The 14,302-nt window shown below is 38.0% G+C and overlaps 1 protein-coding gene across 50 annotated transcripts in view; it reads right to left on the reverse strand.

Moving 5' to 3' along the window:
* Positions 1–14,302, reverse strand: part of ESRRG (estrogen related receptor gamma) — a 617,890-nt gene that overhangs the window by 143,065 nt on the left and 460,523 nt on the right. For all 50 annotated transcript variants that reach the window (XM_072759533.1, XM_072759528.1, XM_072759516.1 and 47 more), the window contains one exon: positions 11,366–11,482. In XM_072759533.1, coding sequence (XP_072615634.1) covers positions 11,366–11,482 — 117 coding nt within the window. The remainder of the gene's footprint in view (positions 1–11,365; positions 11,483–14,302) is intronic.

Raw genomic sequence — 14,302 nt, forward strand, 5'->3', positions numbered from 1 at the left:
CTCTTGATTTCAGCTCATGACATGATTTCAGGGTTATAGGATTAAGCCCCAAGTAGGGCTCCATGATGAGCACAGAGACTGCTTGAGAGTCTCTCTCTCTCCCTCTTCCCTTCCCCATCTCACGCGCGCACATGCATGATCTCTCTCTATAAAAAAAAGAAAGAAAGAAAGAAAGAAAGAAAGAAAGAAAGAAAGAAAGAAAGAAAGAAAGAAGAAAGAAAGGAAGGAATCAAAGTATGATTATGCAGCCGATGTAGAAAAGGCATGATAGCTAAACATGTAATTCTTGAGAAAAGTAGGGAAACGATTATGATCCCAGATATACATAATCTTGGGAGAAACAGGTTAACCAAAGAGTATCTGCTAAGAAATCCTTCCTCTGGGTTTTGCCATAGGTCCTGTCTTATCACAACAGTCAGCTATAAGGGAGCAGCTACTACAACTGGGACTTTAAAAAAGAAGAGAAATCCTAACACTCCTATTACAACTGGGACTTTAAAAAATAGGAGAAATCAAAGCTCTATAGCCCTTCCTACCTCACAAACCCATTCCACGTTAATCTCCTTTAATGGCATGATTCCTATCCATTTCAACTTGAAAAAGCCAAAGTCAGGTAAAAATAAATTTATGATGTAAATCATCAGCTGAAGCCCCTGGCACCTGAGGATCAGTTATTATGCCTGGGCTGTGCAGTCTACTTGGGTGAAACTGAGTGGGAGTGACGGGTCCCTGATATTTGTTCTAGTAGCCATAAAGCCACACTGGCTCTCAAATAGCACAATCTGCCATTCACTTAAGTCTGGTTTGCCAGGAAGCCCAAGGATGGACTCCCCACCAGTACCATCAGGCTCAGGGAATTTGGCTAGCACCAGGCACCTCAGATTTCTGCCAGCTAATTGGCTTTGGGGAAGCCGCTGACCTACTCTCCACTGAGTGGCTTTTGTGAACCTGGAACCCAGCCTGCCTCTCATCATTGATCAACCTTGGCCAAGCCAGCTGGCTTGTTCCTTTGCAGACAGCTTGCCTTAGGGAAGCTGGTTGGTGGCTCTACAACCTACTAAGAGAGAGAGAGGCAAAACTATAGAACAATCTTTCAAGAAACGACCAGCACTCACTTTCATTCAAGGGAGACTTAGGAATGAACAAAAATCATGTTTGATACCCGAATAATATAGACAGAGCCGCACTCAGCACAGTCTTAACTAAGAAGGTGGCTAACAAGTCGGGAATGGTGCCCGAATGAAATGGGCCTGGTTCAACTGTATACCAGAATTCCTTTACGTTAAATAAACACAAAGCTATGAACATCGATGCCACGTCGAGGTATGTGTGCACTGGTGGAAAGAAACAAAAATCTGCTGTCTGGAGGCTGGTAGGAAGAAATTCCACATCAGAGTCCTGGCTGGCTGGGGCCTCCCCTCCCCCTTCCCCACCACACACGGTGCTGGTGCTGTCACTGCACTCTGTGTGGATGAGCAAATGTAGAAACAGGGTTCCTCCCCTCACCCAGGGGTTAAATCCACTGGGAACTTCTTATAATCCAAAAGGAATAAAAAAAAAATCAGTAGCATATTAGATAAATGCTGGCTTCCTATTTCAAGTTCACAAATGGAAATGACAAATGGAGACAATCAAATAAATGATTAACTTTTAATAGTATTCCAATTAAAGCAGGAGGAAGGGAGCTAAAAGAACCTTTTCTCACCATTTCAATCTTTCTGTCCTCTCTAGCCCAAATGCAACCAGGATAGATTCTTGGTGCTGCATTTGGTAAGTCCACAAGAGAGAATCTACTTCATTTCTAATGTAACTGCTATATTTCAGAAATAAATAAATACAGAATTGTTCCCGAGAACCATATGCGCACAGGGAGTATGTGACAGCCTAGGGTCCACATGGATTATATACAGAATCATGGACAAATCTTTAAAACTTTGGTACTTCAATTTTCCCCATAAATATAACAGATAAGATTATAATACTCCAGTGGTCCACTATGGCCATATCCTCAAAACAAGAGGCAAATGGTGCTCAGAGTCAGGAAATCAAATCCATTCCTCTCTACAAAGGCAAAATTTATAAGGAATTTAGTTCTGAAGTTCAAAAAAATTGGAGCCAGAAAGTAAACCTATGCCAAAATGTTCCTCTATGCTCTAACGTGGATTTACATAAGATGTCACACACTGTTTGACAAAAACACAGACCCGTGAAGTAGGATTCCCACGAATTGAACAGCTTAGGTGCCGCTGATGTTTATTCATACAGTTTAAACTGGCCGAGTTATTCCAAACTTTATGCTGGGATCTCAAGAATCTCAGAATGGGAAGTGACCATAAAATATATTCTAGTCCAAACCCCACTTGATAACTTGAACTTGTTCTCTACATCTCTCACAATGATGGGAAACTTGCCTGCCTTCCAACACAGTGCTGAACATTAAATGAATAACTCAAAGGGATAAAATGAATCCCGATTTTTAAAAATGGTTGACTTAAATGAGAAAAGCACTGGGTGTTATACTATATGTTGACAAATTGAATTTGAATAAAAATATATTTTAAAAAATACACATACACAATAAATAAAATTAAATAAATGGTTGACTTAAATAATCTTTTAAGAGCTCAGCATCTCCCAAACACCCATAGCCTCTGAAGAATCCCAAGCTAAATATATACTTGAATATTACTCTGGTTCACAAAGACAAACTGTATTAAACAAATACAGAGCACAGGCAGTAGAACCAGAAGGCCTGCCATAAAATCCAGTCTCTTATTGTGCATTGTGAGAACTCTGGCAAGTAACATTCTCTCTCCAAGCTTTCATTCCTCTGCGAAATGGGGAATGGGGAAATACCCACCTCTGGGGGTCACTGTAAGGAATAGCAAAAAAAGAAAAAAAAAAAACCTAACTAAAGCACATAGCACATAGCCTAATGCATATTGAGTTCCCAAGAATTATGTTCTTACCCCCTTACCTGCAAAACCTTTCCTATTCATTTTGAGACAGACTGTTCAAGTTTCCTATCAACAAAGCATGACCAAAACATCACCATCTGGTAATGCAGTATCTGTACATGAAATAACTTTTTGTGGCACTTAAATATATTCCCAAACGGCTTCATGTCAGGACAAAGCTCACAAAGAAGGTGCTCTTTACTATTGCTTATATTATAACTTGGGAGTTTTGTTCAATACTCTGCATTAATGAGGGAGCTTCTTAGGATAATATTACAACAGAGAGTGCAAGAAATACCAGTGAGGTCAATGCAGTTCTATTAACTGTCATCTAACACAGAAATATTTTCCTTGAATACCATTAAAGCTTTCTCCTTTCCTTTGTTCTGCTTTTTGAAGGCAGTAGGAACCCAAATTTCCCTACCAATAATTTCTGTTTTCGACTTGGCAGCATAATGATATTAGACTTGAGGAAAAAAAAAATCACCTTGGCAATGTCTTCTTCAGAGGGTTTTTACAAAAGATATTTTGTTAGGATAAATTGCACTAAGCAGGTTCTTTAAGTAAGCAAAAACAAATCAGCTTGTTACTAAATGACCCCAGTAGCTTTCTATTTTTTAAAGAGAACCTACCTGGAAAATGCTACACCCTTTAAATGAACATTTTGTTAAAACAGAAGATATGAAACAGAAGGGTAATTAGACAAGTTAAGTTGCTCTTTGCTATCCTGCTGATAGGGTAAACCCAGAAGACGCTCCGAGTTCCCACTGCCATATATATATCAAGACACAAGCTGTGGTTGCAGGAAAACAGTTCTGGGATGATTTTTCTTTATATCCTGGGGGCTCAAGACAACTGACTGAAGAGCTATCATGGCAGCTAAATGAATAAATGCATAATTTGTGTTCTGTGTCATATACATGCATATATGTGCGCACACACATGCCTTCTCTAAACTAAAAAGTAGAAATTCGAAGTATACCCCATGGATTGTGATGAGATAGATCAGGGAAAAAAATAGGGCCTCTGGATAAAGACTCTTCCAATGCAGAAGAAGAGAAGCTACTATCACCTCTATGCTGTTACCATTTCTTCCTAAACATTAGGTCAGTTCTAGGAATTCATGAGTCAGAGCAAAAGATGTCCTGGGCCTTCCATTCTAGAGTGACTGGCAATGGTCTATCTAGCTGAGATTTAAGCAGGGCATAGATGACAGGATTCTTTTAAGATACTGGAGATACACTCAGGAATGAAAATAAAAGATAATTCTAGATCCTCATGCTTTTTGAGTTTAACTGCTTTCCCTGGGGACCTGGTATCCAGAGGCAGACACTACCTCAGTCTGACCAAAACAAAATGGACTTAAATGTCTTGTTCAGTGCAGGGTCTTAAAAACTCTGACATTCTGACCTCCAAAATTTCTAGAACAGAGCGCCTTCTCCAGCTCACAGTCAGCCCAATGCTCTAGCGGCTTAGCTATTCTGTAATGACTTCTTCTGGACCGATCCCCACCACCATCTGTATCTTCAGTGGCCTCCTCAAACCCCAAGTGAGAAAAGCTTGGTTTTCCAAGATCAGAATCCTAAGGAAAAGTCCCCTCTTAATGAATGTCACTTACAGCTTCGACACAAACCCCTCGTCAAAGCCACAAGCTCTGCTGCTTCCTGAGAGCACCAGGACTCCTTCCCATTTCTTCCACCCCCAGTGAATATGTCAGGCCACTATTTGCCTGCTGTGCTGAGACTGTGGGCAATCAACCCGAGGCTGGAGCAGGAAAATACCTTCGTTTGGCCAGGACTGCAACAAAGCTTGATAGAGATACAGAGCCTGAAAGGTGACGTACCTGACTTCTAATCCCATTCCCACTCTATCTGCAATGGGTCATTGAGTAAGTCACTGAAACTCTCTGAGCCTTGGATTCCTCATCTGATTAATGAGAATCCCCTTCGCAGGGTCCCGCTTTTATCTACTGAGTGAGGCTTTAAGGTGATAATGGAACCTTAATATCCTGTGCCCTTTCCACACTGAATGGTGGCTGATTCCAAACGCTGATTCCCGGCTTCTGCTTTGACTTTATCCTAAAGAGGAAGACTCACAATTCTAACACAACGTTTAAAGTGCCTACCCGGAATCTTCAGGCTTGTATGCCTTAGACTTTAAAAAGTAAAGGGAAATAATAAGCACCTCTGCAACAGAAGCTTACTTTAAAAATGTCAATTCAAATATGAAAAGCACATGTGCTTATCAATAAAACATGTAACTATGTTATTAGTTTTATTAGCTTTAATGACTCATTCTCCCCCCCCCCTCAGGAAGTATTTCAAAGGCATCTAAAATTATATAAACCTGTTCTTCTCCTCTCCTATTTATGTCAATATTTTTATTTTAAAAATATAACAACAAAACTTCAGATAAATCTGACTGGTAGCAATACAGTAATCTGTGATGAGATTCCAGAGCTCACAGAAATAAAACTCTACTGACTGACTGCTCTTCAATATATCGACAAGAGATGGTAGGGACTGTGAGGGAATACAGAGGAAAAATTTTTCAAACATAGGCAAAAATGCAAGAGCTCATTTCCTAAGTATTTAAACATCTATTGATCGCTCCACTGTTCCTTCAACTCTCACTTCTATTAACTGTGGCAAAAATAACATACTTCCTGCTTTTCCAGAAAAAATGAAAAGCATCCAAAGAATTACCCAGTTAAGACAAAATGTACAAAAGAGCACAACTCACTAGCCAAGTCTACAAATCTAGTTCCTATGGTTTGACTCCCCTCGCGGATTTCATCGACATCATCATCATAAATTACAAATATCTCTGTGTCTATATTAGTATAATGTTTCCATTATACTAATATACATTATATCATTTTCTAAATAAAATGTCTATTAGAATAGAAATTTCCTTAGTAAAATTTAGTGTACCTATGAGATTAGTAGAATTCCTACTCTTCTTCTTGCACATTTTAAAATGCAGGTGAAAAAAAAAATAAAATGCAGGTAATTTGTCCTTTTTTTTTTTTTCCTGACAGACAAAGGAATAAGCCTTCCTTTCTAGAGCTCAATCAATAATCAAAGGCATTCTTTACCCCTGCTCTTATTGGTAAAAAGTTCTGCTTGGCTTGAAGTCCCTTTTTTCCTTTTTTACACTGTTGTCTTTCTTTGCTTGACCAAGGGTAGATATTAAAAACTCAGTGGGTTAAGCCTCTGACTCTTCAGCTCAGCTCAGGTCTCAAACCCTATGGTCATGAATTCAAACCCTGTGTTGGGCTCCATGCTAGACATGCAGCTTACTTAAAAGCAAACAAAAAACCCCCCAAAAAACTGTATTTCCTTGTGAAATTTTGGGACAAATTTTCACCTATTGATGTTTCTATGAAAAGTCTGGAAAGGACCCCTAAGGTCATTGATGTTGCCAAAAAATAAAATTTACATGAATTCGTTGTAGTCCAGCAGGGCAATGTAATATACCCAGATTCTATCTTATAGTGTCTGATCCTCTAACTATGTGCCAGACCCTGGGTCTATATTAATTAGCTCTAACGGTTTTACAGAAACCTCACAAAGTAAGTTCTATCTTAGGTCCCATGGTCACAAATAAATAGGCTGATGCGGGTCTTACAGGTTCTGTACACTGCTCAGGTCCAGGAGGTAGTAGGACTGGGCTAGAATCTAGGTCCACCTGACCCCACAGCTTGACCCTTATTGTCTCTAGCAACAATAGGTAATGTTGATTTGGTCCTTTTTCTACACCACATGGTATTCTAAGCACTTACCATGCGATTTCTTACTGGATACTCACAATATTTCATTTGCAAATTCTACTTTTGCTACCATCATTTTATAGATGATGAAAAGGGAAGATCAGAAAGGTTTAAGTAACCTTTTTATAAAAAAGAAAAAAGAAAAAGAAAAAGCATTTTTTTTTTGTCCTGTCCTCCATGCTTCCCTGATTCCTCTCTACTTTAGCATGCAGGCTGGCCAACCTAGAGAATATAATGCTGTGTATAAACATGAGTGCCTTGCTCTCATCTACAAGAGTCAAAGAAAAATACTTGAATTGCCAAGGTGAAACCCATCATACCAATAAACGGGAAAAGGCCCTTCAATCCTTCAATCAGTGAATTCTATACCTAAATAAAATAATTATTGCTTTCATAAAATGTCTCTGTTTGCCACTGACAGAAAGTAAACCCAACCAGTATGTCTGCAATAGCCTTTAAATAACCAAGGAGAGAGATCAAAATAAAAATAAATCTTGACCAGATTTATAGGTGCACCTTGATTAGTTCTTGTTTTTTTCCTTCAAATAAGCAATACCTGAAAAAAATGAAAAGGGAATGTTGAGACCAGATATCTTGTAATAGATGGGTTTTCTCTGACATAGAGTATGGCATAATGCTGAAAAACTAATGCGGGAGGCTTGCCAGCAAAGTAGAGCCCCAAAAAAGAAAAGGGGATTTTTCAGGCTGTAGAATGGTGCAACCACTGGGATTTGAACAAGCTATCATTTTCTTTAACTTCTTGATTTTTTTTTTTTTAAGTTTGTGACGTTTTGTCATTTTCTCCACATAACCAATTGTTTATTTCAAATGGTAATGATTTCTTGACTCAAAAATTCTTTTTTTTTTTTTTTGACTCAAAAATTCTAATGTTAAAATCAAACGTAGTCCATTCAGACATAATTCTGACTGGCTAACAAGAAGGCCTATCTTGTAAGAATTTAATTATGCACAATGTGATACAACTAGAATTGTTTGCCCACTAAGCCATCACTTCTCTTTGCCATCCTACATCATTAGTAGAAATATCGGTCAATTAAACTAGGGATTATTGTTTTTAAAAGAGTGAAGTCTCATTTTTCTATAAACCACCTTTCTAATGAAAACTTCTTTTATTTCCCTCAGGCAGCACTTTATCTAAGACGTATTTGGCTAGTTGAATAAAAATACCTGTTAAAGGAAAGAAGGTTCCCATCAAAGCTGTTGAAATCTGATTTCATTTGAGATTCTACAACTAATGTTGTTTTTTGTTTAAATAGATTTTGTCTGTCAATTTCCAGCCCTGCTGTGCCATCAGCCTGTATGGACTGCTGTGGTCAACACGGGGGTTGTAGCGGCAAATTTTATTATGGACTGGTAATTGAATTGAACAGGTTTACATTTGAATAGATTTACTACATCATGATCTCTGACATACTGCATGGGACCGAAATCCCTCTCCATCCATAAAGATACATTTAAGACAGTATCATTCTCTCCAGGCTAAGGAGGCAAGTCCTGAGCCAAGGAGATGGCCAAACATAATCGTGCATTTATATGCAGGGTGTAATGTAATATTTCACTGCATTTTTAAGTACAAAAGAAAAGGAATATTCTGTATTTACTCATAGCCATCCTTTTGGGGGAGGGGCTTAGAGAACTGGTATTTTTCCCATCAAGGTGGGCATAAGGAAGTAAAGGGAAATAAATTATTATTTGAGTATATCAGCAACAGCAGCAATTCCCTTGAAAACAGACCCTCCAAAGGCTTGATAACAGCAACTGAAGAGGTGTGAATAACAGATAAGCACCAGCCCATTTCTTTCACCAACAATGTTTAATTAAACACAGTTCACACCTCTTTGATCACTCTAACCACCCTTCAAGATTGCTCCTGCTTAAAACCCACAATGGGGGAAATTATTTAGGGGACAAAATTTTTTTTTTTTCATTTTGTCCATAAACCTGGAAACGCAAGGAGTTGAGTAAATCACAGTAGTAAGATTAAACGAGTCACAAAACTCTACCAACCTGGAAACGGAGATATATCTCCATGCACTTTAGTTTTTTTAAAATAAAATCCACATCTAGGACACATCAATCCAAAGTGCTAATTGAAAAAAATAAAAATAAAAAAATAAAATAAAATTTTTTAAAAAAGTGCTAATTGATATATTACTCTTGTAACACTTTTACAAAAATGGGTTTGCTCTTTGAAAATTATTCCTCAACTCCCAGCTTTTAATTAACCCTTCTGGAATGAGCATAACTTTAGTGTGGTTCTCTACAGCTCAAGTAAGTGGCAATATAACGATCAAAAATGGACCATCAATAACTTATTATTTTTTTGTAAACTAGGTTTGGTTTGCTACTCTGCTATAGTGTTTAAGGCAATTACGAAGATAAAGCTTTCAACCTCAAAAGAAGTAAGCTATCACCATCATCCTAACTAAAAGCAAATTCCTAGTCCCGTGGATTGGGTCATAATGTTTGGGCTCTTATCTATATGTTTTCCTTTTTCAAAACTGTCCCATTGGCATTTCTATGTAAGGTTTTTCTCTAGCAAGAACAACCATATCCAACTTTCTCACTGCTGTACCACTAGAGCCTAGAACGGTGCTTGGCTCACTGAAGAAATTTAATAAATATTTAGCAAGTGGATTATAAACCTAAATATAGCAACTATGACAAATCCTAATGGTGGGCACCCCGGGTGGCTTGGGGGTTTAGCGCCGCCCCCAGCCCAGGGCGTGATCTTGGAGACCTGGGATCAAGTCCCACGTCAGGCTCCCTGCATGGAGCCTGCTTCTCCCTCTGTCTATGTCTCTGCCTCTCTCTCTCTCTCTTTCTCGGTCTCTCACGAATAAATAAATAAAATCTTTAAAAAAAAGAAAAAGAAAAATCCTAATGGTGCCAAAGGCTATATAGTGAAAAGGGAAAGTACCTCCCCTCCTCAGCATATTCATGATATTCCACTGTCCCCAATCCTTATGTATCCTTCTTTCCACTTCTCCATGTATATCCCATCACAAATGCACATCTCCCTTCTACTATTTTTTACTTGACAATACATCTGGTGTCATCTTTTCATAAGGCTTTAATTATAAAGTTAATGTGCTCTTTGTTTATAGCTTTCCCCTCACCCACACCAGGGCTGAAGAGGAGAGTCAGAGATGAGAAGAATTTGAGAGAATCTTCTCTATGTTCCTTGTCAATGAAGAGTTAGCCCTTATTGGTCCAGTAAAGAGTGGAGAAATGGGGCATGAATTCCACATACCCAAATATAACTTATCCGCTCATCTTCCTATGACATTATTAACAGGAAAAATCATAATTAAGAACAAACCAGGAAAAATGAGGAGATCTGGGAATGCCATACCTAATTGAAGTTCCAGTTTGTTCTTCAGGAATAAACAATTGGATCTATTTGGATTTAGATGTTAAAAAGTCAGAGATCAAAAAAAAAAAAAAGTCAGAGGTCTTCAGTAACAGTAAATATATAAACTAATAGGACCAACTCCATGAACAAAGCATATGTTATGACTCAACAGAAGCAATATGTTTAAATGTAATTTACCTAATTTTCTTTCAAACTTTGATTACTGCATATTCATTTTGTTACTTTATAAAAGTATTATATTTATTTTAAACTCTGGTAAATTTTCTGAAGAGAAAGAGATAGGAAGATCTAAAAGCCATAAAAAAATGCACATCTACAAAAACATACACATAGACGGAGATGTATTTAAAAAACAAAACAAAAACACATGTAGGCCTTCCAAAGAAAAGAATAATTTCTTTCTAGCTCCCAGCTAAAATGTTAATTTCATTGGACATGCTGAGATATAAAAATATTTCAGGATCTTGGATATGGGGGGAAGAAGTAATTGAATTCTAGAATCTGTCTGTGTTTAGTTCTGGCTTCTACTACTTGTTAGCTGGGTAAACTCAGGTCATAACTGAATACATGGTCACTGTTATTATTCTGTGTTTGTTGGTGTTATCCCTTAGCGAAAGCCACAACTTCAGTATCATTGTTATAGGTTCTTTATAATAGAACATAAGTCCAAAATATAAGATTGGAAAAAAAATAAAGAGAGCTTTAAACCTAAAATTAATTTTTTTTAAAAGTGGTGACAATATGAAATGATGTTAATTAGCTTGACTGCAGCAATTATTTTACAGTACATATGAATATCAAAACATCAAGTCACATACCTTAAACATACACAATTTTTATTTGTCAATTATATCTCAGTAACGATGGAAGGGAAAAATCTGTCTGCAAACATAGAAGTGAGAAGAAACACAAAAGACAAGGACTAGCCTCTTGGTATATTCTTTGTCCTTCGCCTTCTGCAACTTGTACAGATGAAAAAAATCTAGAACTACCAAGCATACCTGGTGGGTTTAGCTGCACATTTGATGATTCCTACCTTGTCCCTTCCTGTTGATGTCAAGCAGTTAGCCAGGACGTATCAGAAAACTCAGGTGTAAAGATGTATTTTGCCATCAGGTTCAGAGAGCTTACAGCGACCCCCTCTTTTCCTGGTGTCTCTAGCATTTCTGTAAATCCCTGTACACACCCTTCCCTCCACTCCTAACCAAAAGTACAGGGCCCCTAAGAAACACGCCTTACCTTCTTTCAGCATGCCCACTTTTAAACACTTCATGAAGCGGCAAGCCTGGCAGGATTTACGTCTGCGCTTTGTGATTTCACATTCATTCGTGGCAGGGCAGCTATATTCTATATTACCTAAAACATAGAGTTTGAAGAAAAGCAGTTAGATTTTCAAAACCCAGGAAATGTGAGCATCCCAGAGGCAATACCCACTCTGTTATTCCTGCCTCCCCACTCAAAAAAAAAAAAAAAAGTCACATGAGGTTCATTAGGATGTCATTAACGTCATGAGGCTGGATGCTCTGTGGCAATCACTGAAGGTGCGCTGAATAGGGGCGCCTGGGTGGCTCAGTCAGTTAAGTGTCCAATTCTTGATTTTGGTTCAAATCATGACCTCACAGTCTTGAGATCGAGCCCACCGCTTAAGATTCTCTCTTTCCTCACCCCCTGCCTCCCTTTTTCTCTCTTTCTCTCTTAAAAAAAAAAAAAAAAAAAAAAGAGGCACCGAATAATTGGAAGATACATGGTAAAGTATCTCAAAGATTAAGTGTAAAGTTAGCCTCTAAAACATCACACTTAGGGACGTCTGGGTAGCTCAGCGGTTGAGTGTCTGCCTTTGGCTTGGGGTGTGATCCCAGAGTCCCAGGACGGAGTCCCACATCGTGAAGCATGGAGCCTGCTTCTCCCTCTGCCTATGTCTCTGTGTCTCTCTCTGTGTTTTCTCATGAATAAATAAATAAAATCTTTAAAAAATAGCAAAATAAAATAAAATAAAACATTATGCTTAGTCTATCCATGCAAAATAACAATCTTCCAGAATCTTAGAATCTAAAAGAAATTTCAAAGCAAATCATTTCCATAAAAGCATGAACATCACAACCATAGTCTTGTATCATCAATCCTGGATTTCTTTTGGTTACTAATGTTCCAATGTATCGGGCTTATTGTCTTTCTGACACTAAACAGCATAAACCCCACCGTGAAAAATGATCAGCAGGCTAATCCGGGGCCTTACAGTAAGCTCCTAGAGGGCAGGGACTGAAATGACATGGCTCTTGTAGCAACACCTACCCGGGATTTACAACACAGATCTCTGCTGAGTAAATACTTATTGAGGAGGAGGAGGAGGAGGAGGAGGATGGTGATGATGACCATCATCACCTTATTTGTTTGTTACCTTATTTGCATAATAAATTCCAAACAATCAAGCTCCATGGAAGTGTCACAAATAAAAATAAACTGCTATGAAACTATATTTTTAATGTCCGTTGATATTACTTATGGTGGTACTTACACATTTGAAGTTGATAAATATATAGCCAGAAGAAGGTCCAAACTTTAACTTAATTTTTTTTTCAATTAATGCCAATGACAGTGTGTAGGATGTGCTTTGGGGCTGCCTACAGCTTTGTAAAGAAGCTGCCTTTAAAATAGAGCCTCTCTCCCCTATCAGCTCTGTCACATAGTGCTTGAAGGTCTTTCCTTACTTCCTAACCCTTTCCCCTTGTGATTAAGTGCATTAGTATCTTAATGAAAATGCATTCTGTTTATTGCCCTCTTGGGAAGGGGGAGGTCATCACACCAAATGCATAAATTGTCATCAGAGACGGTCCGAGCATAATTGCAATTTTGCTGCTCCATGTTTGCAATACTCAGGGTCCGTCCAAGTCCCCTGAAACATGCGCAGATTCTAGTAATTAGCATAGAGTCTGCCTGGGACCACAGCATTGATGAAATATTTCAGAGTTAATCACACTTTGTAAACACTGATTTATATTGACTACCTTTCTCCAGACTGATGTCTCCTCATTAAATATCACATTAGTGGATTGCAGGATTGTACAAAGACTCAACTACTCAGCAACTGCTAATTCAACAGGAAGTAATACCCAACCACTTATAACTACTGAAAATTGGTTAAGTATGCATGACTAAAAAAAATGTATGTATATATATATATATATATATATATATATATATATATATATTATAATTTGAGAAAAGCCTATCAAAATTATTTGACTCAATTCGCATCCTAACTCAGGGCATTTAAAATAATAAAAGCAACTGCTTTTTAAAGTAAGAGGTTAAATAATAAGAGTAATATTAACTGCATCAACAGAAGCACACACCATCACTTTCTTCAGATATATTACTAACACCCAGAAAATTACAGATAAGTCAAAGGAACCAGACTGCCTGGGTCATGGCTGAGAATAAAAGGATTTAAAGTCTGAACTTTAGATGAACCATTTTTCACTGCTGAGTTTCTTAAACCATCACTGAAAAATGTATTTTGCATCCAGGGAGTATTACTAGTAATTTCCTAGGGGTTAATTAGTATTCTATTACCAGATCCTTTTACTCTACCCACCTCTTCCTATACTTATTTAAAAGAAACTTGGTCTTTGCTTTCTTAGAAAGAGCTGAACAATAACTAGTTAGGGAAAAAATGGTTTCCAAACAGCATTTCTCGCCTCTTTTTGCCTAAAAAGTGAGTATGAAGTCCTAACTTTGCTTACTTTCCAGTATTAAAGCCTGACCCACACTTTAACCCAATGCTGATAACTTCTCCCCACCATCTCTCTCCCACCTACACACACACACACACACACACACACACACAAATCAGTCTCATTTCAAACTAGTTTCTCTTCCTCAGAAAATTCTATTCTCCTCCTCCGTGAGAACACACTTCTGACAGGAACTTCAATCAGGCATGTGTGAGCTCACACCTGGACTATGGCAGTTATCGCCTAACCGGGCATTGTGCGTCCATTCTGTCCCCCTGGAATCCATGCTGCATGCCTCTTCCTAAGGCTGCATCAGGTTATGTCAGTAGCTTAATTAAAAAAAAAATCACTACATTTCTATAGCCTTTTGAATTAAATACAAAATATTAGATTAGCAAACAAAATCGCTACCCAATATAACTCCCATCTACTTATCCAACAA

This window comes from Vulpes vulpes, chromosome 5, assembly GCF_048418805.1.
Source record: "Vulpes vulpes isolate BD-2025 chromosome 5, VulVul3, whole genome shotgun sequence".
In the NCBI taxonomy this organism is placed as follows: domain Eukaryota; kingdom Metazoa; phylum Chordata; class Mammalia; order Carnivora; family Canidae; genus Vulpes; species Vulpes vulpes.